Raw genomic sequence first — 24,894 nt, 5'->3', positions numbered from 1 at the left:
GATCAACCTATAGTAACCTGCTCTGGAGTCAGCTGATCGGCGTGATCAGCTGATCTCTCCTTGCCCAGTATAAGAGTTCTGCCTCTCAGCGCGCGCGCGCGTATTCCTAAGCCTGTGTGCACTAACAGACTCATCCACACCAGACACATGCTGCCGCATGCAAACCGCCGTGCTGGACACGGAACCAGCCACCTTACTGTTGTTACATGCGGCGGCTTTTCCGCGTTCTGCCCTGTTACCAGACGCACGCTTCCGCGTGCAAACCGCCGCATTAGACGCGGAATCCGCCACCTCCTCAGCAGCACACGCAGCGGCTTTTCCGCGTTCTCTCACACAGGTACAATAGAGTTGGCAACAGGTTATCCAATAGAGCGTGGTCAGGAAACAAACAGAGTTAGCAATGGGTAATCCAATAGAGCGTAGTCAGGATACAGGCAGAGTCGGCACCAGGGAATCAATCTAGTATAAACGTGGTCACGATACAAGGCGAAATCGGCAAGAGGAGTCAGAAGGTTTTGTGAGCGCATACCCAGCAACAAGCCAAAAGCTAATGCTATCACGGGCGATGTCTGGGGGCGCTCAACATGCTTAAATACGAGGACTAACCAATCAGAAACAAACAGAATTGAAAACAACCAATAGAGACTCAGCATGTCATCTGATCAGCTGGCATGCAACATACACACGTGGTTACTGTTTACAGCAGCGGATCGCATACTGAGAGCGCGTCCACCACCTATCCAATGGGAGCTGAGTGCCAGGCTTCACTCCAGTGACGTCAGCAGTCTGCCGAGACCCGGAAGCTTTCACCTCAGCCCGGGTCTTGGCATTTCCCCACCATGAATGCCCTAAAGATCTTACACATAATGCCAAACCTTACAGCAGACCCTAATGTGTTTAGGGGCAGTCTGAAAAACAGGAGGCAAAGACAAAGTTTATTTGAATACAGGGTTCAAGTGATACTGAATAAAAAAAAACTTATGATATAATGAATTGTATGTGTAGTACGGATAATTAATAGAACATTAGTGGCAAAGAAAAGAATCTCCTATTTTTATTTTCCGTTATATAGTCGTTTTTTTCTAGAATATTGCATTATTCTCTAATATTTGCAGTTTACAATTTACACTCTGTATTTTAAATGATGAAACAGAGCAGAGCTAATGACTATTTTAACTTCTTGGCAGAAAAAGCTCAAACAAACAAGAAACAGTGAGAGACAGGTTGAGATAAGTGCCTCAGAAAATAGCATTGCTGTCTGATTAAATTCATCGGATAGCTCAGAGAAGGGTAACAGTAAATTCGGGCGCCTGAGGCAAGTGGACAAATCGGGCGCCGCCATTTACTCCCATAATAAATATCGTTTAATGGGCGCCCGACAGGAAAAAAGGGCGCCGGAGAAAAATAACGTTTTATAAGCGGCGCCCGGAGACTTTTACTGTTTTATAACTGCTTCTCATGATTACACATTATTTTATGATTTATAATTTTTTAAACATTATTTTTAAACGAAAAACAGTACAATCTTTTTTAAAACATTATTTTTAAACGAAAAACAGCACAATATTTTTTTCACACGTTATTAATGCTTATCACAGGGGAGTCTTAGGTTTAGGCACCATCAGGGGAGTCTTAGGTTTAGGCACCACCAGGGGGGTCTTAGGTTTAGGCACCAACAGGGGGGTCTTAGGTTTAGGCACCAACAGGGGGGTCTTAGGTTTAGGCACCACCAGGGGGGTCTTAGGTTTAGGCACCAACAGGGGGTCTTAGGTTTAGGCACCAACACGGGGGTCTAGGGGTTAGGGGTAGGTACAGGGAGGGTTACTTACTATTTTTTTTTAAACGTTATTATACGTTTCACTTTTTAAACGGAAGATTAACGTTTTCACAATTGCCAATTTCATGCACATTATTTAATGATTTATAACTTTATAAAACATTATTTTTAAACGAAATATAGTACATTATATTTTTAAACATTATCCATGTTTATCGTTTAAAACCCCGCGCCCTTTTTTCCCAGCGCCCCTTTTTAACGTACGCTCAGAGAAGCTCTTTTGAATAGATAACAACTAAAGTTTCTTAATTCTTCCTGTACTGGAAACAACATGAGACTCATATTTGTGCCACTAATGTTATATTTCTTAGAAGTACTTCACATGCAAATGATCATCTCATAAGTTGATTTTCACTTCAGATTCCCACTAACGCTGATAGAATGTTAAGGGTTTTGATCTTAATATTTCATGAAAAGTGTCATGACAAGTTTATTATGTAAATGTTACTGAAAGAACAAGGAAGTCATGATCTGATTCTGCATGAGCATAGCTGATGTGACAAAACCTCTAACTTGGATGAACTGAACATTAGAAATGTTGAATAATTAGTAATGTTGTACTGAGCACTGTATCTGAACTCATAAAAAATGTATTGCTTATTTAAAAGGCACCAAATTCACAAGTTATTTTTTTTTCCAATAGACTGCCATTGGCATCCTAGGATTCAACCAAGATGAAAAAAATGGCATCTATAAGCTGACTGGTGCAGTCATGCATCATGGCAACTTGAAGTTCAAGCAAAAGCAGAGGGAGGAGCAGGCTGAGCCAGATAACACTGAGGGTTGGTCTTTCACAGTTTATTTAGAATATCTATGAGCATTTCTCAACCACTGGTATCTGTATGGATTTATTTCATATTCATTTCTCTAGTTGCTGACAAGATCTCCTATTTGATGGGCCTGAACTCTGCTGATTTATTGAAGGCTTTGTGCTACCCAAGAGTAAAAGTAGGCAATGAATTTGTCACCAAGGGACAAACTGTGCCGCAGGTACCAGTCAAAGTAAAAATTATCCAAAGATATAGTAAAAAAAATGTGTATTCTGCTGCCTATAAGTTGTTCTTCTCATTGCTTTCCAGGTCTACAACGCAGTTGGTGCCCTCACCAAGTCTGTCTATGAGAAGCTCTTCTTGTGGATGGTCACCCGCATCAACCAGCAGCTTGATACTAAGCAGCCCAGGCAGTACTTCATTGGTGTGCTGGATATTGCTGGATTTGAAATCTTTGATGTACGTTCTTCATTTTCTGTCGACTCACAGACCAAGATTTTTCAGTCTAATGGCCCATACTCACGGGCAACATTTCTGGCCTGTTGCTAGCACACGGAAGTGTGTGTGCAACAGGCCGGCGAAAGCTCGTCGCCAGGTCCCTCCGCATACACACGGCGGAGGGACCTGGCAACTGACGCGAAGGAAGCTGTCGCTGATGTTTCTCCTCCCGCCGGAAGTTCAGGATATTCCCTGCTGGTTGCTGTCGCTAGTCCGCATACTCACGCGGACTAGCAACAGTTGCGGCGGAGTTGCGGCGGCAACTGTAGCCGGGCGATTGACCGCGCCAATCGCCTGGTGACAGCAGCGACGAGCGACGTTTCGGGGTGCGCGCCCGCGTTGTGCCTCATACTCACGGGCGACCTGTCGCCGCAACACGCGCGCGCCGCGTGTTGCGGAGACAATTGTAGCCCGTGAGTATGGGCCATTATGACTTCGCAAATGAGGCCCCTACTGTATTACCTAATTTTTCTCCTTCATTTACAGTTCAACAGCTTGGAACAGCTCTGCATCAACTTCACCAATGAGAAACTGCAACAGTTCTTCAACCACCACATGTTCGTCCTGGAACAGGAGGAATACAAAAAAGAAGGTATTGACTGGGAGTTCATTGACTTTGGTATGGACTTGGCTGCCTGCATTGAACTGATTGAGAAGGTATGTTCATTACATTATATTGTATTAAACATATATATATATATATATATATATATATCACTCTATTACTATGAAACTCAGTGATTCATTATTGGCTTTCAGCCCATGGGTATCTTCTCCATCCTTGAAGAGGAGTGCATGTTCCCCAAGGCTGATGACACATCCTTCAAGAACAAGTTGTATGAACAGCATCTAGGAAAGTGCAAGAACTTTGAGAAACCCAAGCCTGGCAAAGGAAAGGCTGAAGCCCACTTCTCCCTGGTGCACTATGCTGGAACTGTAGATTACAACATCAGTGGCTGGCTTGACAAAAATAAGGATCCACTGAACGAGTCTGTTATTCAACTCTACCAGAAAGCTTCAATGAAGCTGTTGGCCCTCTTGTACGCCACCTACAATTCTCCTGATGGTGAGCTGTTTATCTCTTTGCTTTGTATTTTCAGCTGTGCCTTTCTCACATTGAGATTAAGTTGCATGATAAATCTTCCATTACACATCATTAGCTGATGCCGGTGGCAAAACAGCAAAGAAGAAGAAGGGATCCTCTTTCCAGACTGTATCTGCCCTGTTCAGAGTCAGTATGATGTTAAGCTCCATACAGAGCTATATATACATGTATTCTGCTTTTAGGCATGTTATGAAAAAATTGTTTCTTTTGCAGGAAAACTTGGGCAAGCTGATGACTACCTTGAGAAGCACTCATCCTCACTTTGTGCGCTGCCTTATCCCCAATGAAACCAAGACACCAGGTATAATATTTATCAATTCTTTAGCACTCAGATCCAGACCTTATAGGTCCACTTACTGCCTCGATCTACCACCTTGAATTATGTTGCAGCCCGCTCCACCACCGCTCACCCGTTGCAATGGCCATTAGACCCATTGAGACTATTCACATTACCTGTGGATGCGGTGTAAGTAGCTAAATCGATACTAGGAGATTATGCAGCAAAGCAAGTCTATGGTGATGCATGGAAAAGCGGTAAAAATGCACAAGCGATCACGGTAGTATATGCGCAGAGCAACGGTAAACCAGTGAATTCAGTAAGATGTGGGGGGAGGTTAAGGTTTGACATGGGGGTGTTTTAAGGTTTAGTCATGGGGGGGTGGTTAAGGTTATATGTGGGAGGGGTGTTTTCAAGGGTTAGGTGTGGGGGAGGGACAGTTAAGCTTAAGCAATGTTAAGGGAAGGGTTCTATGTGAGAATAGTTGTTAAGTTTGAGTAAACTATTGGTTTTATTTACTGATATTTTACCTCAGTAACTTACACTTTTATTTTATAGATATAGTTTTGTGTTTTTTTTTTTTACAAATTTTACTAGTTGAAACTGGGCGCCCAAATTTCCTTGCGTCCCTTTTTCATGCACGCTCTACAGGATCACTCAATAAGTAATGATGAGTGAGCACTACTGATTGGTATCTCACTCTTACTCGTCACTTGCATGTTGACTCATTCCACAGTAGCCGAGGAGTGTGTCTGCACATAGCGATTGTCATGTCTAGGAGAACTCATAGAGAAGCATGTTATGAGTTCTGTCAGATGATAGATACGAAAGCCTTTGATTTGCTAGTCATGATCATGTGCTAAACCTTGACGTGATGACAGCAAATCAGAGTTTTGCAAATCTATCAGTTGATCAAACAAATCTCATGCATCTTCATGAGTTCTTCAGGACAGGACCATCATTAACTGCACACAACTTGTTTCAAAAATGCTATAACAAATACTTAATGTTTATTTAGGACAGCAGAGATTAGGCATCTGTATAAAACTTAACCTTGAGCATCATGACTGTTTACTCCCAGGTGTCATGGATAGCCATTTGATCATTCACCAGCTGAGATGTAACGGTGTACTTGAGGGTATCAGAATTTGCAGAAAAGGATTCCCCAGCAGAATCCTTTATGCTGACTTTAAGCAACGGTAAGTATTCAAGTCTAGTGCATAAGGGTATTTTAGTTTAAACTTTTTAAATGATTATTACAATCTAAATGCATATGCTTAAATACTCACCCTATTTTCCATGCAACCAAAGGAACTTTAAGTACTGATGGCTTTTTCTCTCTCTCCAACTAGCTACAAAATTCTGAATGCGAGTGCAATCCCAGAGGGACAGTTTATAGACAGTAAGAAGGCTTGCGAGAAACTCTTAGGCTCCATTGATATTGACCACACTCAGTATAAATTTGGCCACACCAAGGTACAGAATCATGAGTTTTCAGACCTGTTCTTTCTTATAACTGTGGACTGTAATTTAGTAATTAGGACAACTAATCCCAGAGTAATTCTGTTATTCAGAATACTGTAGGTTTTCAATACTGCAGATTTATTAACCGGTACCAGACCTTGCTAGTTGAAATCTACATCCTGTTTCTGGGCTATTACCCCTGCCAGGTCATAGGTTTCAGCTACTCACGCTTTGCAGTCTCATCACTGTTGACTTTTTGGCTGCTCTGCCGTTGCTGCAACTTGCTCGCTGATAATGACAGCAGAGCTCCATGCACCGCAGTGAGCCACAGTGATAACAGCTTAATTTTTAGAAAAAAATAAGTGTTTAAAGGGCCAGAGACTGCCTGTCTGCAATAGGTTAATGTTTTAAATGTTTTAAATGTACAAAAACTGTAAACAAATCCTTCTTCGATCTTTGGACTGCTCCAAACAGTAGCTGCTATTTGAAACACCACAACTAATACTTTCAACTTCATACAATTTGATCTTTATAGTCAGTGGCATATCCATTAATCCATATTGTTTAGAAAGTTTTAAGAAATATTTCAAGTACAATTATGTTGCAAATGCAAGTTGAATAATAAGACCTACTTACAGTAAGCCATCTGTGCTTGCCAACACAGGGTAGATCAAATATCACTGGCAAGCCCTGTAATGATTGGGCAGCACAGGTCCAACCTACAGGCCACATTAGATCTGGAATAAAAATTATTGATGGAATTCAGACAGGTAATGCTATTGATGACATGTCCATTAAAGTAGACACAACGGAGTAGTCAAAACTTGCTGGGACCGCATAGCGGATTGCACATCAGATCCGCTGTGCAGGCCACCCATTGAATGCGAGAATGAACCCAGTCTTAAAGCAACCTAAGCACTGTATTTTTCCCCATAAAGGAGATTCATAATAGGGGGCAGGGGTTTGGGTGAGCTTCAGTAATTACCTAAGGGGTAGTGGCCCCCAGCCAATAAGAGATGCATCATGTTCTCTACCCCACTGGCCGCATCTGCCAGATTTTGTAGTCCCTACCAGTGTCCTGTGCACTAGCCATTATGCATGCCAGGAGATGTAGTCCATGTACTCACATCCACGGACTACATCTCTCGGCATACATTACAGCGCAAAGGAGACACTGCCGGGAACGAAAAAAATCAGCAGATACGGCTGGTCAGGTGTGCATTCTCTATGTACTGCAAGCCAGAGAAGCAGCAACCCTTAGGTAAGTCCTGGGGGACACTCCAACCCCCCACCCCCAAGTCTTATATAATTTTTTTCATAATGGAGTGGTAAAAATGCACCTCCCCCTCCCCCATCTAAAATGGTGGAGGTTCAGCTGTCATCTGGAAGCCAAACACTTCCCCTTCCATCGCCACCCAGCTTCCTAGAGAGGGAAGGGAGAGGTAGCCACATAATTGGTTGGGAGGGGAAGAGAGGGCTTTAGCTTCTGGGTGAAAGCCAAACTACCTTCTATTTACACAAGACTAAAATAATGTCAACACGATATTACTGAAAAAATGGTAACACTTATTTAGATGAAATCAAGGCATTTTATGAGAGCATTAGCATAGTTGGCTGGGTGCCTGTTTAGTTCTAGTTTTTTAAACCACCTTAAATTCTCTTTAACTTTTGTTCAGTAAGGACAGGAGTCAAGGCTTTACCTGTTGTAAACTGGCACCTGATGTAAACAGAGTTGGATACTGGATATTTGGCTTCAGTGCTTAGATGTTCACAGTAATTTTGATTGAAAATGCTAAGTGGGTAATACTGTGTCGAGAACGAGCAAAGCAGAGACCAGAGTTCAACTTTAATTGTATTTCTCCCTTTAAAGGTGTTCTTCAAGGCTGGTCTCTTAGGTACCTTAGAGGAAATGAGGGATGAAAAGTTGGCAGAACTCATCACCCGAACACAGGCTCTCTGCAGAGGTTACTTGATGAGATCAGAGTACAAAAAGATGATAGAGAGAAAGTAAGATTTCTGCTTTACTAATGATATTACAATGCAGATCTCAGGCTGTGAAGTAAAAAACAATGCTTGTTGATAAATTTCTGTAACAGGGAGGCCCTCTACACCTTGCAGTACAATATCAGATCATTCATGAATATCAAACATTGGCCGTGGATTAAGCTGTATTTCAAGATTAAGCCCCTTTTGAAGAGTGCCGAAACCGAAAAAGAGATGGCAAATTTGAAAGAGGAGTTTGATAAGCTCAAGGAAGCTCTGGCCAAAGCAGAAGCCAAGAAGAAGGAATTAGAGGAAAAACTAGTTGGTCTACTGCAAGAGAAGAACAACTTGCAGCTCCAAGTGCAATCGGTAGATACAGTTACCTAGCGATACTTTATCAAAGAAATGTACACATAATGCATCCAATAACCACAAATATTGCCTACATAAAAATGTTTTCCAACAGGAATCTGAGACTCTGGCAGATGCTGAGGAGAGATGTGAAGGTCTTATCAAGAGTAAAATTCAGCTTGAGTCAAAGATCAAGGAGCTCACTGAGAGACTCGAAGATGAAGAAGAAAGCAACGCTGAGCTTACAGCAAAGAAGAGGAAACTGGAAGATGAGTGCTCTCAGTTGAAGAGAGACATTGATGATCTGGAGCTTACCCTGGCCAAAGTAGAAAAGGAAAAGCATGCCACAGAAAACAAGGTATAGATTACAACAGTAAGGCTAATATTTCCTAAAAGAATTTGAAATTACTTAATCTATTTCCCTCTCCCCCCTCCCCCCACCACCACAACTTTATTTATAGGTTAAAAACCTTACTGAAGAAATGGCAAGTCTAGACGAAACAATATCCAAACTCTCCAAAGAGAAGAAAGCTCTCCAGGAGTCCCACATGCAAGTTCTTGATGACCTTCAGGCTGAGGAAGACAAAGTCAGCTCCTTGACCAAGGCAAAGACGAAGCTGGAACAGCAAGTAGATGATGTAAGTATCTTTAAAGTAATCCTGAAGTTAGAAAATAAAGGATATATATTTAACATGGAACGTTATTGCATCTTCGTACACCCTACTGTTCGAACGCCAGGTCCCTCTAATCATATTCAACCCAGTGGGTCAAATTTGTTTCCTCTGAGTGGGAGTGTGGCCATGAACAAAAGTGTCTGTACTATGTATGTGCGAGTAGGGTTCAGGCAGGCCCAGTGCAACAAAGGCACTCATGCACAGCTTTTTTCCTCCCTGTACAAGTGCTTTTATTTTACTGAGACTTCATGTCCATACATTTGTATGTGTAGTATGGCCATGCTTGCACTGAGAAGAAACCGAGGAACACGCTGCTAAAATGGTGGGGTGTACCAAGATACAAGAAGCCTCTGGACTAGCCAGAGGATTCCCTCTAAAGAGGTAAGTACCTATCTTTTAAAAAAAACTTCAGGATTTATTTAAAGGGAACCTGAAGTGAGTAAAATTATTTAAAATAAACACATGATGTAGCTGCAAATGAATATTACATACTTACCTCATCGTCAGTTCCTCTCAGAGGCTCACCATTTTCTTCTTACAGTGATCCTTTCCAGTTCTGACAATATTTTGTCCGGACTGAAATATACCAGTTGCTGTCAGTTATATATCAGCGGCTGTCAGTTACAATTGAGTGTACAAGGTAATGTCCATGTTTCCCTATGGCTCAAGTGGGCGATATTGCAGTTTAACAGTGTGCTGACCAGGAAGCTGTTATGGGGTAATGCCCATATTTCAAATAGAGGTCATCATTGGTCACAGTGGACAAACAGGATGCAGGAGAGGAGAAAGAGATTGAGGAGTAGACTGCAGAGGAGGTAAGTATGACCTTTTTTATGGTTATTTTGACTTTTTATTTTCAGTTCAGGTTTTCTTTAAATACCAGTTTGTAAACTGACAAGATAATTGTAAAACAGCCAATTAATATGTTATGGAAATCTAGTTGCAAGGTTCCCTGGAGCAAGAGAAGAAACTTCGTCTTGATTTGGAGAGAGCCAAGAGGAAGCTGGAAGGTGACCTGAAACTCTCCCAGGAAACAGTCATGGACCTGGAAAATGACAAGCAACAAATTGATGAAAAATTGAAAAAGTAAGAATTTCTCCCTTTAAAATAAAACAAGTTGCAAACCTAAACCATAGACATGAAGCATATGACAAAAACATACATACTCAAATCATGTACAGAGGTAACGTTGTATTTGCTAAAAACTGCATGTCAAAATAATTAGATGTTTCTAGAGATATAAAAAGCTGAAATAAAGGACAATTGGGTATATTCACTAAGTTATGGTAAGGAGTGTGCGGTAAGTGTTACCCATGATAAGCAGAGCATAATGCATTGCATTCATCATGCGAGAAGACTTTGTGCATTCATTCTGCTCACTGCAGCTTAGTGAATACACTCCAATGATAGCAACATACACTGAGCTACTGAGATTACCTATTGCTCAGTTAAGGCATCCATCACATTGCAAGACCAATATAGAGGCTTGCGCATTTGAAAAGGAAGGTTGAAGTCTGACATTTTAGCTCGGTAATGCACACTTTATAATTAGAGGTACTGATTATTTTGACAATCAGTTTTTAAAACCCTAGATCTAGTACATTTATGGCACTGCAAGATCCCATGATGAAAAAAAATTGATACCTTAGTAGTGGGAAGCCTCTGGTGGATCTACATCCTCCCTCTGACCTAGTGCTGGGATCCTCAGATGTTTGCAACCATGTTCCTGTATGCAACGAAGTACAGGCACAGGATGGTTCGCACCTGTAGCATGGATCTACTGCTTGGACTCAGCTTGTGTAGCATGTGTACCGTTGTCTTCTCCATAGACATACTGCTTGTTTGCCATAGAAGACTCCTATGTGCTAGCCTCACTATCAATACTTAAGGTCCGCATAATGCTCATTGCCCAAAGGAATCATTACTTCATCCCTTTGGCAATGATCCAGGAACCAATGCTGTACAGATGCAACATGTCTATTGCTATGGAGGAGGGGAGGGATGACTCATAGTGCACTACACAGTAGCTTTCAACAGGGTGGAGGTGAGAGGATCGGTAAGGAGGGGAACAATGGATGCTTAAAGATCGGGCACATGACTTTGGCAGGCCTGGTGAGACACCTGTACAGATGCAAGATTCTCAGCCAAGTCGCCCCTGACTGCCCGTCCAGCCAAGAACAGTGAGGCATGTGTACAAGGCTTTAGGATTGATCACATTACAGATTACAATACTGGATGAGCCATTATGATGTACATTAAGCCTGTGAACTCTTAAATATTAACCACTTCACAGCTCCAGTACAGTATATCTACTCCCCTGCAGACTTCATCTAACCGCCCAGGGGAGTAAATATACGTACTCCCGCTGCTACCACTGCTGTAAGCGCTCCCGCTTATTTGTGCGCTCGTTCATGTTGCCATCTGCCCGCCAGGAGATCAATGAATGGGAAAGCAATTCCTAATCATTGATCTAAGTCCCCGTAGCAATTATCGGCGCCTTTTATGAGAAGCTGCACGATCATTCTAATAAATAAAAGTTTCCCATCTTCAGTACACTTCCTGTAAGCATACATATTTCGCTTACAGGACATATAACAAAAAAAAGACTGAGGCCATCTTGTGGCCAAATAGTAAAACTACATCTAAAAGTACTTTTTTTAAATGCAAAGACCTGTTTTTACATTTTAAATTAACCCCTTACCTCCCACACTCCCCAATAGTTACCAACATTTATTTTTTTTGTAAAAAAATACAATGAAATAAATTTACAATTATAAAAAATGCATTAATAGTTTTCTTAGGGACTGAACTTTTTTAATATGTATGTCAAGACGGTATAATATTGTTACTTTATAAATTATGGGCTTTTTATTAGTGATGGATGCAAAACTGAAAAAAATGCATCTTTATTTCCTAATAAAATATTGGCGCCAGACATTGTGATAGGGACATCATTTAAATGGTGTAATAACCGGTACAAATGGGCACATTAATTACGTGGATTTTAATTACGGTAGCATGCATTATTTAAAAATTATAATGGCCGAAAACTGAAAAATAAGGATTTTTTTCCAATTTTTTCTTATTTTTCCATTAAAAAACATTTATAATAAAAAAATTCTTGGCATAATGTACCACCCAAAGTAAGCCTAATAAGTAATAAAAAAAACACATTTAACACATTTCATTCTGATAAGTAGAGATAAAGTTATTGGCAAATGAATGGAAGGAGCTGAAAGGTGAAAATTGCTTGGATGCTGAAGGGGTAAAACCCCTCAGTTGTGAAGTGGTTAAAGCCTCTGTCTTTCATTAAATCCCCTTTTTTTCATATACTATATAATGTGTTGCCTACATGGTTTTGCACATCTCATTGTACGCCCTATCCATATTTTAGTAGAACCCTCCCTTTTGTTTTGTTTGCTTAACAATGACTTTATACAATTACATTCCTATGAAATGCACTTGATTTTGATGCACAGATTTGTTACCCACTAAAGAAGAAATATAGAAAAAGTACCATTCCATTTTCTAATCAGGATTGTTCTTTTATCACAGGAAGGACTTTGAAATAAGCCAGGTCCAAGCAAAAATTGAGGATGAACAGGTCTTGGGAACTCAACTTCAGAAGAAGATCAAGGAATTGCAGGTAAAATAGAGTATTACAGAATAGTCATTACAATCTTTCTATTTTGGGGCACGGTCAGTCTTTCTTCCTCATTTGTTCCTCTTTTTAATCCAACATACAGATCTGAATAAATTATTATTATTATTTAGTATTTATATAGCATTGTCATCTTCCGCAGCGCTGTACATAGTATATTGTCTTGTCACTTAACTGTCCCTCAGTGGGGCTCACAGTCTAATCTCTACCATAGTCATATGTCTACGTATGTATCGTGTAGTGTATGTATTGCAGTCTAGGTCCAATTGAGGGGGAAGCCAATTAATTTATTTGTATGTTTTTGGGATTTGGGAGAAAACCGGAATGCCCAGAGGAAACCCATGCAGACATGGGGAGAACATACAAACTCCTTGAAGATGTTGACCTGGCTGGGATTTGAATCAGGGACTCAGCACGGCAAGGCGAGAGCACTTACCACTACGCCACAGTGCTGCCCACTTAACAAATTTATTTTACCTACTAAAATAAGTTTATTGTGGTAAACTTTACATTCAACCTCTAAAGAATTGCATTTTTATTATCAAAAGAAAGCATAACAGAAAATACTGAACGTAAGCACCAGTGTAATCTGAAATGTTAAAATATGCCTTTTACTCGTTAATTTTTGAGTTACTGAAGATGTAGTAGGGCACAACTTGAGATGTGGTAGAACTGGTATGCCCTGTACCCTGATTTTTGCACTCTAACAATGACTTTTATTCTCATCTCAGGAAGTTAGGAGGTATGCATTAAAGTTGTACACGTTGTTTGTTTTAAAGTCACATTCAGTAAAACCAACTGCAATTTTTAGGCTCGCATTGAAGAGCTCGAGGAGGAAATTGAGTCTGAGAGGGCAGCTCGAGGCAAGGTTGAGAAACAGAGAGCTGATCTCTCTAGAGAGCTTGAGGAAATTAGTGAAAGACTTGAAGAAGCTGGTGGGGCAACATCTGCCCAAGTTGAGCTCAACAAAAAGCGTGAAGCTGAGTTCCTGAAAATGAAACGTGACCTGGAAGACATCACCCTTCACAACGAAGCAACTACTGCTGCTCTACGCAAGAAACATGCTGATAGTGTAGCTGAGTTTGGGGAACAGGTTGACAACCTTCAGCGCATTAAACAGAAGCTGGAGAAGGAGAAGAGTGAACTGAAGATGGAGATTGATGACCTCGCTGGCAACATGGATAGTGTTTCTAAATCCAAGGTGATTAAAAATAGCTTTATATGTACTGTGTATTACTTTTCTTCAGGAAGGAAAGCAACAACCTTACCAAACATTCTTGTAGGCCAACCTTGAGAAACTCAATCGTATACTTGAAGATCAACTGAGTGAATCCAAGGCAAAGGAGGAAGAACATTTACGTTTGCTTAATGATCTCACTGCCCAAAAGGCTCGTTTGCAAACGGAGAATGGTATGTTAAAAACATTTCAACCATGGGTTGGTTCATGCTAGGTTTGCTGCTGGACTGTTTTGTAGAGTGGGCATAAGTAGAACATCATATACAGTGGACTCATGCTTTCCTATGGGCCCTATCACACAGTCTGACATTGGATTCGATATTGCAATGGACATTCCCGTATGGCATCTGAAGTAAGATTCCACCTTTGTTGAGAAATAAGTAATTCCATCAGCTTTGCATATGAGTAGGATTAATTGGCCTCATGCACCAACTAGCGGTAAGACTGCCATTTTTTTTTTAACAAGAGTGGAATTTCTCTTTAAGTGAGAGATTCAGAAGCCAAACAAATAATATAGAAGCCATTGATATGTTAAAGCAGACCCAAACCAAACAATTTTTTAAATTCAAAATATTTAGCTGCACCACTCTGACACATACATAGATAAATAAACACTTCTTCAAGCCTATGAGCATTTCAGTTCATGCTTTTCACCCTTCTATTTTCATAACTAGGGTTATACAGGTGGCAGCCATTAGCAATTTCTCCATTGCCGGACACCACCTACTCCACCAGTTTGCCGGATTCTGTCCCGGCAATATGAAAGGAAGGAAAGGGGTTCCTCCAATAAATGTAAAATATTTTATATTTGTCGTCATGCAGCTGAAAAAAAGGCTGCTATTTATTATTTTAATTTAGAAAATAGATTTTATTTCTGAAATTTTGTATTTTTAATTTGGGTCCACTTTAAATGAAGATTAATAAGTAAAGCATGACTTTAGTTTTGATTAATTTCCAATTCTAGGAAAAAGATTACTTTATTTCTAAAGTACACCTGAAGTGATAAAAGCACAAAAAGATTCTAACCTCTTTAGACACTATTCATAACTAAAATAAAAATAATAACAAAAAAATCCTAGAATTGAGCTTTAAGGCTGGTTTCACACCAGGACGTTGCGTTTTAGGGGACGTTATGGTCGCATAACGTGCCCCTAACGCAAGCCTGGTGCTCCCTGCTTTGGACGTCAGAGTGAGCCGCGTTGTGCAGCTCACTCTGGCGTCCGTGATGCCGTGATGCGCACTCTTGGATGCATGCAGCATCATGTGGTCCCACTGGCCAATCGCCGCACAGAGCGGCTGCTCCAGGAAGTAAACACTGCACGTCACTGAGTGCAGTGAATAATAATTAGCCATGTGCCTGGCCGCTCTCCGCTCCTCCCCAACATTACTGAGCATGTGCAAACAGTCTAACGCGGCTCTGCCGCTTACAAAGTACTGCATGCAGTACGTTATTTTATGGCGCAGCGTTACACTGTAACGCAACGTGGGCACTGTGAACAGCCCATTGATTTTTCATTGCTGTGCGGTGGGCTGCGTTACAGGCTGCTCTAACGTGCGCCTGTAACGTCCCACTGTGAAACCAGCCTAAAGGGACACTTTACTCATCTGGGGCTTCTACCAGCCCCCTGCAGCAGTCCTGAGCCCTCGCAGCCACTCACTAATCCTCTGGTCTCCCGCTGCCAGCTAGTTTTGCTTTTGCCGACAGGACTGGCCACGCGTAGCTTCCTCTGCATTCCCGACCGCAATTAGCACTATTGTGTCGCGTTACCAACGCATAGATATGCGGCAACGCGTATTTTTGTATGTGTTGTGGTCCGCTAATTGCAGTCGGGGAATGCGGAGAAAGCTACGCGTGGCCTGTCCTGTCAGGCCTGTCAGCAAAAATGAAACTAGCTGACAGCGGGGGACCAGAGGATTAGTGAGTGGCTGCGAGGGCACAGGACTGCTGCAGGGGGCTGGTAGAAGCCCCAGGTGAGTAAAACTCATTGTGTCCCTTTAAGGTGATCCTGTATTTTTGGTAGTAAGGCTTTATTCTAAGCAGCTTTAGCACCATGCTAGTGTAGCCTTATATGAATTTCCATAGCCACCTACTACAGCTACTCTAGGGTAAGCTTTTATACTACATGAAGATGGTAAAATTGGCCAGTCATGGGCCATTCAAAATTGGAAGTGTGTATGCGCCTTATCTATCTAAAAAATTCTCCAAAACTAGCAAAATACATGAATTTAAATTTACATAAACCTATTTTGAAGTATTAAACCTGATAAAAAATAAAAAAAAGTCTCATTGTCCTACAATGTCATGCTGACCAGTGAAGGACTACAGCAGCTAAACCACAGAATCATCTGTTGTCACCTAGTAGATATTCAAGTAAGGATGTTCATCACTCAAACATTGGGCCTGAGGTTTTACTGTTTAGATGTGATTTAAGAAACAAAAAAACTTGTGTTCATGGTAGTGATTTTTACATCATTCTAGGTGAGCTGTCTCACCAGGTGGAAGAGAAGGAGTCTCTAGTTTCTCAGCTTTCCAGGGGAAAACAAGGATTCACTCAGCAGGTTGAGGAACTTAAGAGACAACTAGAGGAAGAAATAAAGGTAATACTAGTCCACTTTATTACATTTTAAAATAATAAAATAGTACTTACTAAAAAATGACAGTGTACATGTTTATCTATATATTTCAGGCCAAGAATGCCCTTGCTCACGCTCTGCAGTCTTCTCGCCATGACAATGACTTGCTCCGTGAGCAATATGAGGAGGAACAGGAAGCAAAGGCTGAACTCCAACGTGCTTTGTCCAAGGCCAATAGCGATGTTTCTCAGTGGAGGAACAAATATGAAACTGATGCCATTCAGCGAACTGAGGAGCTGGAGGATGCCAAGTATGTTGAAACTCAGAGAAAAAGATATACTTAACCAATACACTGAATACAAAAGTTCCCTAACAATCTTTATCTGTCTTACAGGAAGAAGCTGGCTCAGCGTTTGCAGGATGCTGAGGAACAAGTAGAGGCAGTGAATTCCAAGTGTTCCTCCTTAGAAAAGACCAAACAGAGGTTGCAGTCTGAGGTGGAGGACCTGATGGTCGATGTAGATAGAGCAAATAGTGCAGCAGCTGCTCTTGACAAGAAGCAGAGGAATTTTGATAAGGTAAATATGAAAACCAACTGCTGTTGTACTAGAACTTGTATTACTTTTACAATATCTCATGGATGTCATGGTTATAGATTCTTTCAGACTGGAAGCAGAAGTATGAGGAAGGTCAAGCTGAACTGGAGGTTTCTCAGAAGGAGGCTCGTACGCTAAACACTGAGATCTTCAAGATGAAGAATGCTTATGAGGAGGCTCTGGAGCAAAATGAAACCCTAAAACGTGAAAACAAGAACATACAAAGTAAGTTATCTTTGACAGTCAAAAGGCATTTATTTACTGTATGCCTTTTAGGGGTCTTAACCTTTTTATTGTCATAGAGTTTATGCTAGATATCTCTATTTAAATAAACTTATAGGCCTATGTGCAATTTACTTTTTCTCCTTATGCTGGGTACACACCATACGGTTTCCCGCTTGATAGATGGGTTCGATAGATAATTTCCGACATGTCCAATATTCCTTTTGATCGTTTTTTGGGCCGATTTCTCATAGAAGTGAATGGAAAAGATAAGAAAAACGAGCGGAAGATAAGAGAATCGAGTGCAGAATCGAGCGGAAAAAACAATAGGATGGAAAATCAAGCGGGAAAACGTATCGTGTGTACCCAGCATAAGTTTTCTCGTAGGTCTTCTCTTTAAAATAACGTCAGCATTTTGCAATTTTTAAAACTACCAAAAGTAGAAAAAGTGCTATCAAAATTATTTTGTGTATTTTCTTGTTTGCTGGGGGTTTAAAGGGCATTTTATTGACAAGGTGTGAAAATATTAACTTTCAGAAAACTAAGGAGAGAAAGTGAATTGCATATGGGCCACAGGCCCTTTTTCAATTAACTTTTTCTCCTGGGAGATATTTTTTCATCCTCATTAAAATAACATTTTAGCTCTCTGCAATTGAAAAAGTACCAAAAAGTAGGTTAAAAAGTGCTGCCAAACCAGTGTGATGATGCGACCAGTGTGCACCGGGGGTTGCGCATGTGCGACTTCAGCCGAAGTTTCCGGATTACCGGAGCCCCCGGTGGACCTCGCGGGCTACGGGGGGCTGGAGGAAGTCCCAGGTAAGTCCAGAATTTGTTTATTTTTACAGCTCAGGGTCCCTTTAAATGGATTAAATTTTTTTGATAAGGTGTAAAAATATACCCTAATGCTAGGTGCACAAGATAAGTTTTTGCGTTCGATAGATGCGTTCAATAGATAATTACCGTAATGTCCGATACAACTTTTGATCATTTTACCACTTGATTTCTCATTAATGGAAATTGATAAGAAAAGATAAGAGAATCGAGTGGAAAATTGAGCGGAAAAACTAATTGAAAAACGATCGAACGGAAAATCTACCCAAAAAAAAAGCTTCATGTGTACCTAGCATAAGAGAATACTTGGGAGAAAAAGTGAATTGAATAACTGCCATAGCCTGTTTACCCATGTGCACATGTGATATTTTATTAACAAGAAATAGGCTGTGGTTCAGATGAATCAGGTGGATTTGGCAACTACCAGCAGCTTTTATGGTGCGGGATCTGTCACTAATTGAACGTATTCCATTTGTTTAATTAGTGTGCCACAGTTACACCAAAACTGCCTAAGGGTTGTGGCCCACTAGATGCTTTTTGCTGCGCTTTAGAATCGCTGGCAATCGTCAGCAATTCAAAAAGCGCTAGTCTAATGGAAGTCAATGGGTGCAAACCCACAGGAGTGATTGCGATTAGGGAAATTGCAATTGCGGAATCCTGCAGCATTTTTGAGAGTGATAGCACTCCAATACAAAGAATAAGAACGCTGCAAAATCGTTTTTGAATCGGTGTTCAAAAGTGATTCTGCAATGATTTTGTCTGCTGCGATCGTGTTTGGAGGAAGACTTTACCTACATGCCAGTTCGGAGTGTTTTGGCTTCCGGCACATAGATAGCCCTGCCCCCTTGCACACTAGTGATGACATCTTGCGCAAGGGGCGGGGCGACGCTCCAGAAGCCGGAGCCCACAGACCTGGCAAGTAAGATAAAACTTACTGCACAGTCCCATGTACAGCACTTACAAACGCTGGCAAATCATGGCCAAAAATGGTCCACAAAGCCCTTGCACTTTAGGAAGCACAAGCGCTGCTCCCAGTGAGTGCCTGGCCTTAGTGTTGTGTAATCCTGGCCAAGTGTTAGAACCATCAACACCAAAGATTTTGGCCCTGGATGTGTTTATTAGGTGAACATTTTAAGAGTTTTTTATGTTTGGATGGGACAACGTTAGAGTAAAGATGCATACACATTTTAGATAATTTTTTCTTTAAACCATCATGCATGATTATTTCAGGCACCAGTTTAATAAAAATCATGCTATTCATCATTTGGCTAAGCAACATGTTCTGGTTTATAAAAACTGTAGATCAGTGTCGCGCCTAAAGTGCTTGCAGCAGCTTGACCTAGTATGGGGTAGCCCAAAAACCCCTATTGGACAAATGAGATTATGTAAAAAACTAGGCAGCGCTAACTACTAAAATATTTAATGATATAATATTGCTCAATTACAGCATTAAGATCAAATCAATAAGACAAAAATCTTCACTCACAGATAAAAGATGACCATGCACCCATACATACACCAATCGCCTCCACAACCTACTGCAGTAGGAAAAATTAATAAAAATTAAAATAAAAATAAAGTGCACTTTAGTAGAGGTAAAAATAGGAGCTAAGAGTCAAATTGTTCCAATTGATATCAACAGAAAAATAAAAATATTGCAGCATAGATAGCTCAAGCTGTCTTCAGTATAAATAGATCAGCATAGAAATACTGCAGCATAAGTAGATCAATGTGTCTTCAGTGTATACAACACATCTAGCGCATGTGTGTTGCAGAAAGTACAGTCCAATAATGTCCGTATTAGGAATAAATAGAGGTGTCTTCACAGGTTAGAAGTCTTTCATGGTAATGAGTTTTTTTCTAGAACAGGATGGTGAATTGCCTGCTGGCCAGATTCGGTTTATCCTCCAGGCTGTCCAATTCATCCTGGAACACAACTATTTTGTGTTTGGGGGACAGTATTTCCTCCAGGGCACCGGGACGGCGATGGGGACCCGGTTCGCTCCGGCCTTTGTAATTGAGCAATATTATATCATTAAATATTTTAGTAGTTAGCGCTGCCTAGTTTTTTACATGTTCTGGTTTATGCAGATAAGTAGGGGGAAGATGAGTAGATAGTGTCTTCAGATTTCACAGCAACAATAGCTGTTGGGTGAAAGCAGCCACTTGAGGCCTCAACCTTACCAGGGGCCACCCATACAGCCAGAGTTGTCCTATCTGTAACTTGTATGGACACCGCTGCCTCCCTGTCACTCACACACAGACTTCAGATCTGCAGCAATGTGAAAAAGAGGAGAGAGCAGAGCAGTGACCATGGAGTACACGTCAGATGTGGAAGTGAGGTCATTGCTCACTCCCTGCATTTGAAGTGTGCAGCACGGTTTCTGTGCTCCATACCTCCCAACTTTTTGAGATCAGAAAGAGGGACACTTAAAGCGGACCTAAATAAAACATTTTTTAATTCAAAATATTTAGTTGCACCACTCTGACACATACAAAGATAAATAAACACTCCTTCATGCCTATGAGCATTTCAGTGCATGCTTTTCACCCTTCTCTTTTCATAACTAGGGTTATACAGGTGGCAGCCATTAGCAATTCTTCCTTGGCCGGACACCTCCTACTCCACCAGTCTGCCGGATTCTGTCCCGGCAATATGAAAGGAAGGGAGGGGTTCCTCCAATAAATGTAAAATATTTTATATTTGTCATCATGCAGCTGAAAAAAGGCTGCTATTTATTATTATAATTTAGAAAATAGATTTTATTTTTGAAATCTTGTATTTTTACTTTGTGTCCACTTTAAAGTGAACCAGACAAAGCACCCTCATGTATTTTACCATATATATCAGTGGGAACATTAGAGAAAACACCTACCCTGCTCTCTGTTTCATTCTTCACTGCTCAGCCTGCTTCAAATCAGCCCTGATAAAATCCCCTACTGAGCATTAAGTCTGGCTTTTCTCAGGAATCATTATAGTTGAGTCATTATAGCAGAGCCAGAAGGGGACAGGTTTGGGCTTAAAAAGACATCACAGAATCATTCAGCGATAATTATTCCTAAGCAAAACCAGACTCAATGCTCAGTCGGGGATTTTATCAGGGCTGATTTGAAGCAGGCTGAGCAATGAAGAATGAAACAGAGAGCAGGGTAGGTGTTTTCTCTAAAGTTCCCACTGATATATATGGTAAAATACATGAGGGTGCTTTGTCTCTGGTTCATTAAGCCACACCCCTGACACACCCCTAGTTACACATACTATAAAGATTTCATTAGAAAAATATGTTGTTTTATAATTCAAACCACACTGGTCCTTTCTGTTCTTGTTCATTTTCCTTCATACTAACATTTGAAAATAAGAAATATATAAATTTAAAGGATAGGAATGAAGTTGAAAGTCAAACTCATTTTTCAGTAGAAAAATACATGTATTTACATAAATCTGTACATGAGTCCTGAAAGAGGGACAAATGAGGAAGAAAGAGGGACACAGGAATTGGGTTCTCAAAGAGAGACTTTCCCTTCAAAAGAGAGACAGTTGGGTGCTATGTATACGCTGCTCTCCTCTCTTCCGGATGCCGCTGATCTGTAGGTCTGTGAGTGTTGGGGATGGGAGGGAGCTGCATACTCCCACTGACATCAAAGCCGTATATGTGGGGGTAGATCTTTGGCTATCTATACTGGGGGTGGCTACCTATACTGTGTGGACACCTTAGGTACCTATACAGGGGTTATTACGTATACTGGGGGAGCACCTTTGGCTACCTACTGGTGGCTACCTATTTTTAGTGGGGGAAACCTTCGGCTACCTATTATAATGGGAGAGGGGGCCTCTGACTGTGAGGGAGCCATAAACCACAGTATATGCCTCTTGGGGCCACAAAACCCTTAGAAACACCCTTAGGTGAGAGTACTAAAAGGATGCCAACAGGGGCGTAGGGCCTGTGGTCGCAACGGTCGCCACGGCGACCGGGCCCGGCTCCTGAAGAGGCGGGGGAGGGGCCCGGGGGGGCCCATGTCTTTTTGTAGTGCCCGTGCGCGATATTGGGAGGGGGAAGCCGCAGCCGCGGCGAGGGCAGCCCGACCTCTCCCTCCCTTCTTCTCCCCGGGCCCCCCCCCCCTTCAAATGCAGAGTGCGCGGCGCACGGAAGCGCTGTAGCAGGCAGAACTCACCTCCGTCCCTGTGTTCCAAGCGCCGCTGATCTCCTCCCGCTCTGGCTGTATAGATGCTGATACACACTGCTTCCGGGTAAACAGGAAGCAGTGTGTAACAACATCTATGCAGCCAGAGCGGGAGGAGATCAGCGGCGCAGGGACGGAGGTGAGTTCTGCCTGCTACAGCGCTTCCGTGCGCCGCGCACTCATACCTAATCCTGGGGGGGCACCTACCTAATCCTGGGGGGGGCAGCTACCTACCTAACCTATCCTGGGGGGGCAGCTACCTACCTAACCTATCCTGGGGGGGGGGGCAGCTACCTACCTAACCTATCCTGGGGGGGCAGCTACCTACCTAACCTATCCTGGGGGGCAGCTACCTACCTAATCTATCCTGGGGGGGCAGCTACCTACCTAACCTATCCTGGGGGGCAGCTACCCACCTTACCTATCCTGGGGGGGGCAGCTACCTACCTAATCTATCCTGGGGGGCAGCTACCTACTCTAATCTATCCTGGGGGGCAGCTACCTACTCTAATCTATCCTGGGGGGCAGCTACCTACTCTAATCTATCCTGGGGGGCAGCTACCTACTCTAATCTATCCTGGGGGGCAGCTACCTACTCTAACCTATCCCGGGGGGCAGCTACCTACTCTAACCTACTCTGGGGGGCAGCTACCTACTCTAACCTATCCTGGGGGGCAGCTACCTACTCTAACCTATCCCGGGGGGCAGCTACCTACTCTAACCTATCCCGGGGGCAGCTACCCTACTCTAACCTATTCTGGGGGGCAGCTACCTATTCTAACCTATCCTGGGGGCAGCTACCTAATCTAACCTATCCTGGGGGAAAGCTACCTAATCTATCCTGGGGGGCAGCTACCTAACCTATACTGGGGGGCACCTACCTCATCTAACCTATACTGGGGGGCAGCTACCTAATCTAACCTATACTGGGGGGCACCTACCTATCTAACCTGGGGGCACTTACTTGTCTAACCTGTATTCGGGGCACCTAGCTAGCCTATACAGGTGGCAACTATACTGGCTACCTATATTGGAGGCACCTACCTAACTAACCTATACTGGGGGCACCTACCTATCTAACCTATGCTGGGGGCAGCTACCTAATCTAACCTATACTGGGGGGCACCTACCTATCTAACCTGGGGGCACTTACTTGTCTAACCTGTATTCGGGGCACCTAGCTAGCCTATACAGGTGGCAACTATACTGGCTACCTATATTGGAGGCACCTACCTAACTAACCTATACTGGGGGCACCTACCTATCTAACCTATGCTGGGGGCAACTATTCTGGCTACCTATATTATAGGCACCCACCTAGCTAACCTGTATTGGGGACACCTATCTATCTAGCCTATACCGGCGGCGCCTGCCTATCTAACCTATACTGGGGGCAACTATACTGGCTACCTATGCTGGAGGCACCTACCTGGCTAACCTATACCGGGGGCAACTATACTGGCTTACCTATGCCTGGCTACCTATACTGGGGGGACCTATAGCTGGCTATAGGGATTTGGATATGTGTGTGCGTCGGGTGTTGCCAGGGGAGGGGGGCTGTTGTTGCCGTGGGGGGGGCCCACATCCAGATTCCGCATCGGGGCCCAGAGGTTTGTAGCTACGCCACTGGATGCCAATGACAATGAGGAACACCTATTTACACTTGAGACTACTCTAAACAATTGATTTGACTGGGAAAAGTCTGAAGTATGAGTAGAATTAGATGCTAAAGAGGTCTGTAAGGACAGGAAGGGATAACTTTATACAATAGAGGTGTTGAATTCTAAACCCTTTAATCTATTAAATAAGTTTTAAAGTGTACCTGAGATAACAAAGTAATACATACCTGAGGCTTCCTCCAGCCCCCTTCAGGCTCATTGATCCTTTGCCATCCTCCTCCTGAATTCTCCGCTAGGCGGCCCGGTAATTTATCCAGTCAGGTCCAGTTGGTGCAGGTGCAGCTCGGAACTGGCTGAATTACACCTAGCGGAGGTTCCATCCAGCTTTGAATGATGGCGAAGGACCTATGTATATTTTTTTTATCTGATCTCAGGTTTCCTTTAACTCACCTTCCTGGTCTCCAGTGTGGCCTCTAGCTGGTTCAGCTGTTTTACAGCTACAGCTTCCTTCTCTACAACCTTAGTGGCTCCACGTTATCCACAGGGCTGACTCACCTTTTCATTAGATCATGTATTGGGACTGGCTGCTTGCTCTCCAGCAGCCCTGTATGGGGGATACTCATCCTGCTCCTCTGTCACTGCCAGCATCCTGGTCTACAGTGACAAAAGTGTTCCTACTAAGCATGATATTACACTCCTGTCCAGCCACTATTGAGAGGTGCAATCCATCTTTAAGGCCCGGTTCACATTAGAGTAAAGAAAAAGTCAGTTCCCAGATTGGAAGGGAACAGATCGTAATGGACGGGATCAGATCCAATGCTAACCTTTGGATCCGTTCACATCTGCTGAACAAATCGCAACTTTGGTTCTGCAGCAATTTTTCTGGACCGCTGAGCTCAGTGGAACGGAAACGGAAGCTGAAACACTACACTGGGGGCAATGAGAAAAGGGAACATTTCTTCACACTAGTAAAGAAACGGACCGTCCTAAATAAAAAAATATAAATACTTTGG

The 24,894-nt window shown here is 42.4% G+C and overlaps 1 protein-coding gene across 1 annotated transcript in view; it reads left to right on the top strand.

Annotated features, from left to right (window-relative positions):
• LOC137528471 (myosin-4-like) overlaps positions 1-24,894 on the top strand; it is a 77,104-nt gene that overhangs the window by 24,060 nt on the left and 28,150 nt on the right. The window contains exons 10-30 of the mRNA XM_068249760.1: positions 2,481-2,619; positions 2,709-2,827; positions 2,917-3,066; positions 3,592-3,762; positions 3,865-4,171; positions 4,266-4,336; positions 4,424-4,511; positions 5,569-5,686; positions 5,840-5,963; positions 7,822-7,958; positions 8,048-8,303; positions 8,401-8,643; positions 8,747-8,923; positions 9,900-10,045; positions 12,515-12,605; positions 13,432-13,821; positions 13,904-14,030; positions 16,337-16,455; positions 16,545-16,741; positions 16,826-17,009; positions 17,087-17,252. Of these exons, the coding sequence (XP_068105861.1) occupies positions 2,481-2,619; positions 2,709-2,827; positions 2,917-3,066; positions 3,592-3,762; positions 3,865-4,171; positions 4,266-4,336; positions 4,424-4,511; positions 5,569-5,686; positions 5,840-5,963; positions 7,822-7,958; positions 8,048-8,303; positions 8,401-8,643; positions 8,747-8,923; positions 9,900-10,045; positions 12,515-12,605; positions 13,432-13,821; positions 13,904-14,030; positions 16,337-16,455; positions 16,545-16,741; positions 16,826-17,009; positions 17,087-17,252 (3,520 nt within the window). The remainder of the gene's footprint in view (positions 1-2,480; positions 2,620-2,708; positions 2,828-2,916; positions 3,067-3,591; positions 3,763-3,864; positions 4,172-4,265; positions 4,337-4,423; positions 4,512-5,568; positions 5,687-5,839; positions 5,964-7,821; positions 7,959-8,047; positions 8,304-8,400; positions 8,644-8,746; positions 8,924-9,899; positions 10,046-12,514; positions 12,606-13,431; positions 13,822-13,903; positions 14,031-16,336; positions 16,456-16,544; positions 16,742-16,825; positions 17,010-17,086; positions 17,253-24,894) is intronic.

This window comes from Hyperolius riggenbachi, chromosome 8 (genome assembly GCF_040937935.1).
Source record: "Hyperolius riggenbachi isolate aHypRig1 chromosome 8, aHypRig1.pri, whole genome shotgun sequence".
Lineage (NCBI taxonomy): Eukaryota > Metazoa > Chordata > Amphibia > Anura > Hyperoliidae > Hyperolius > Hyperolius riggenbachi.
The sequence above is the reverse complement of the archived record's forward strand: the minus strand, read 5'-3'. Positions and strand labels throughout refer to the sequence as shown.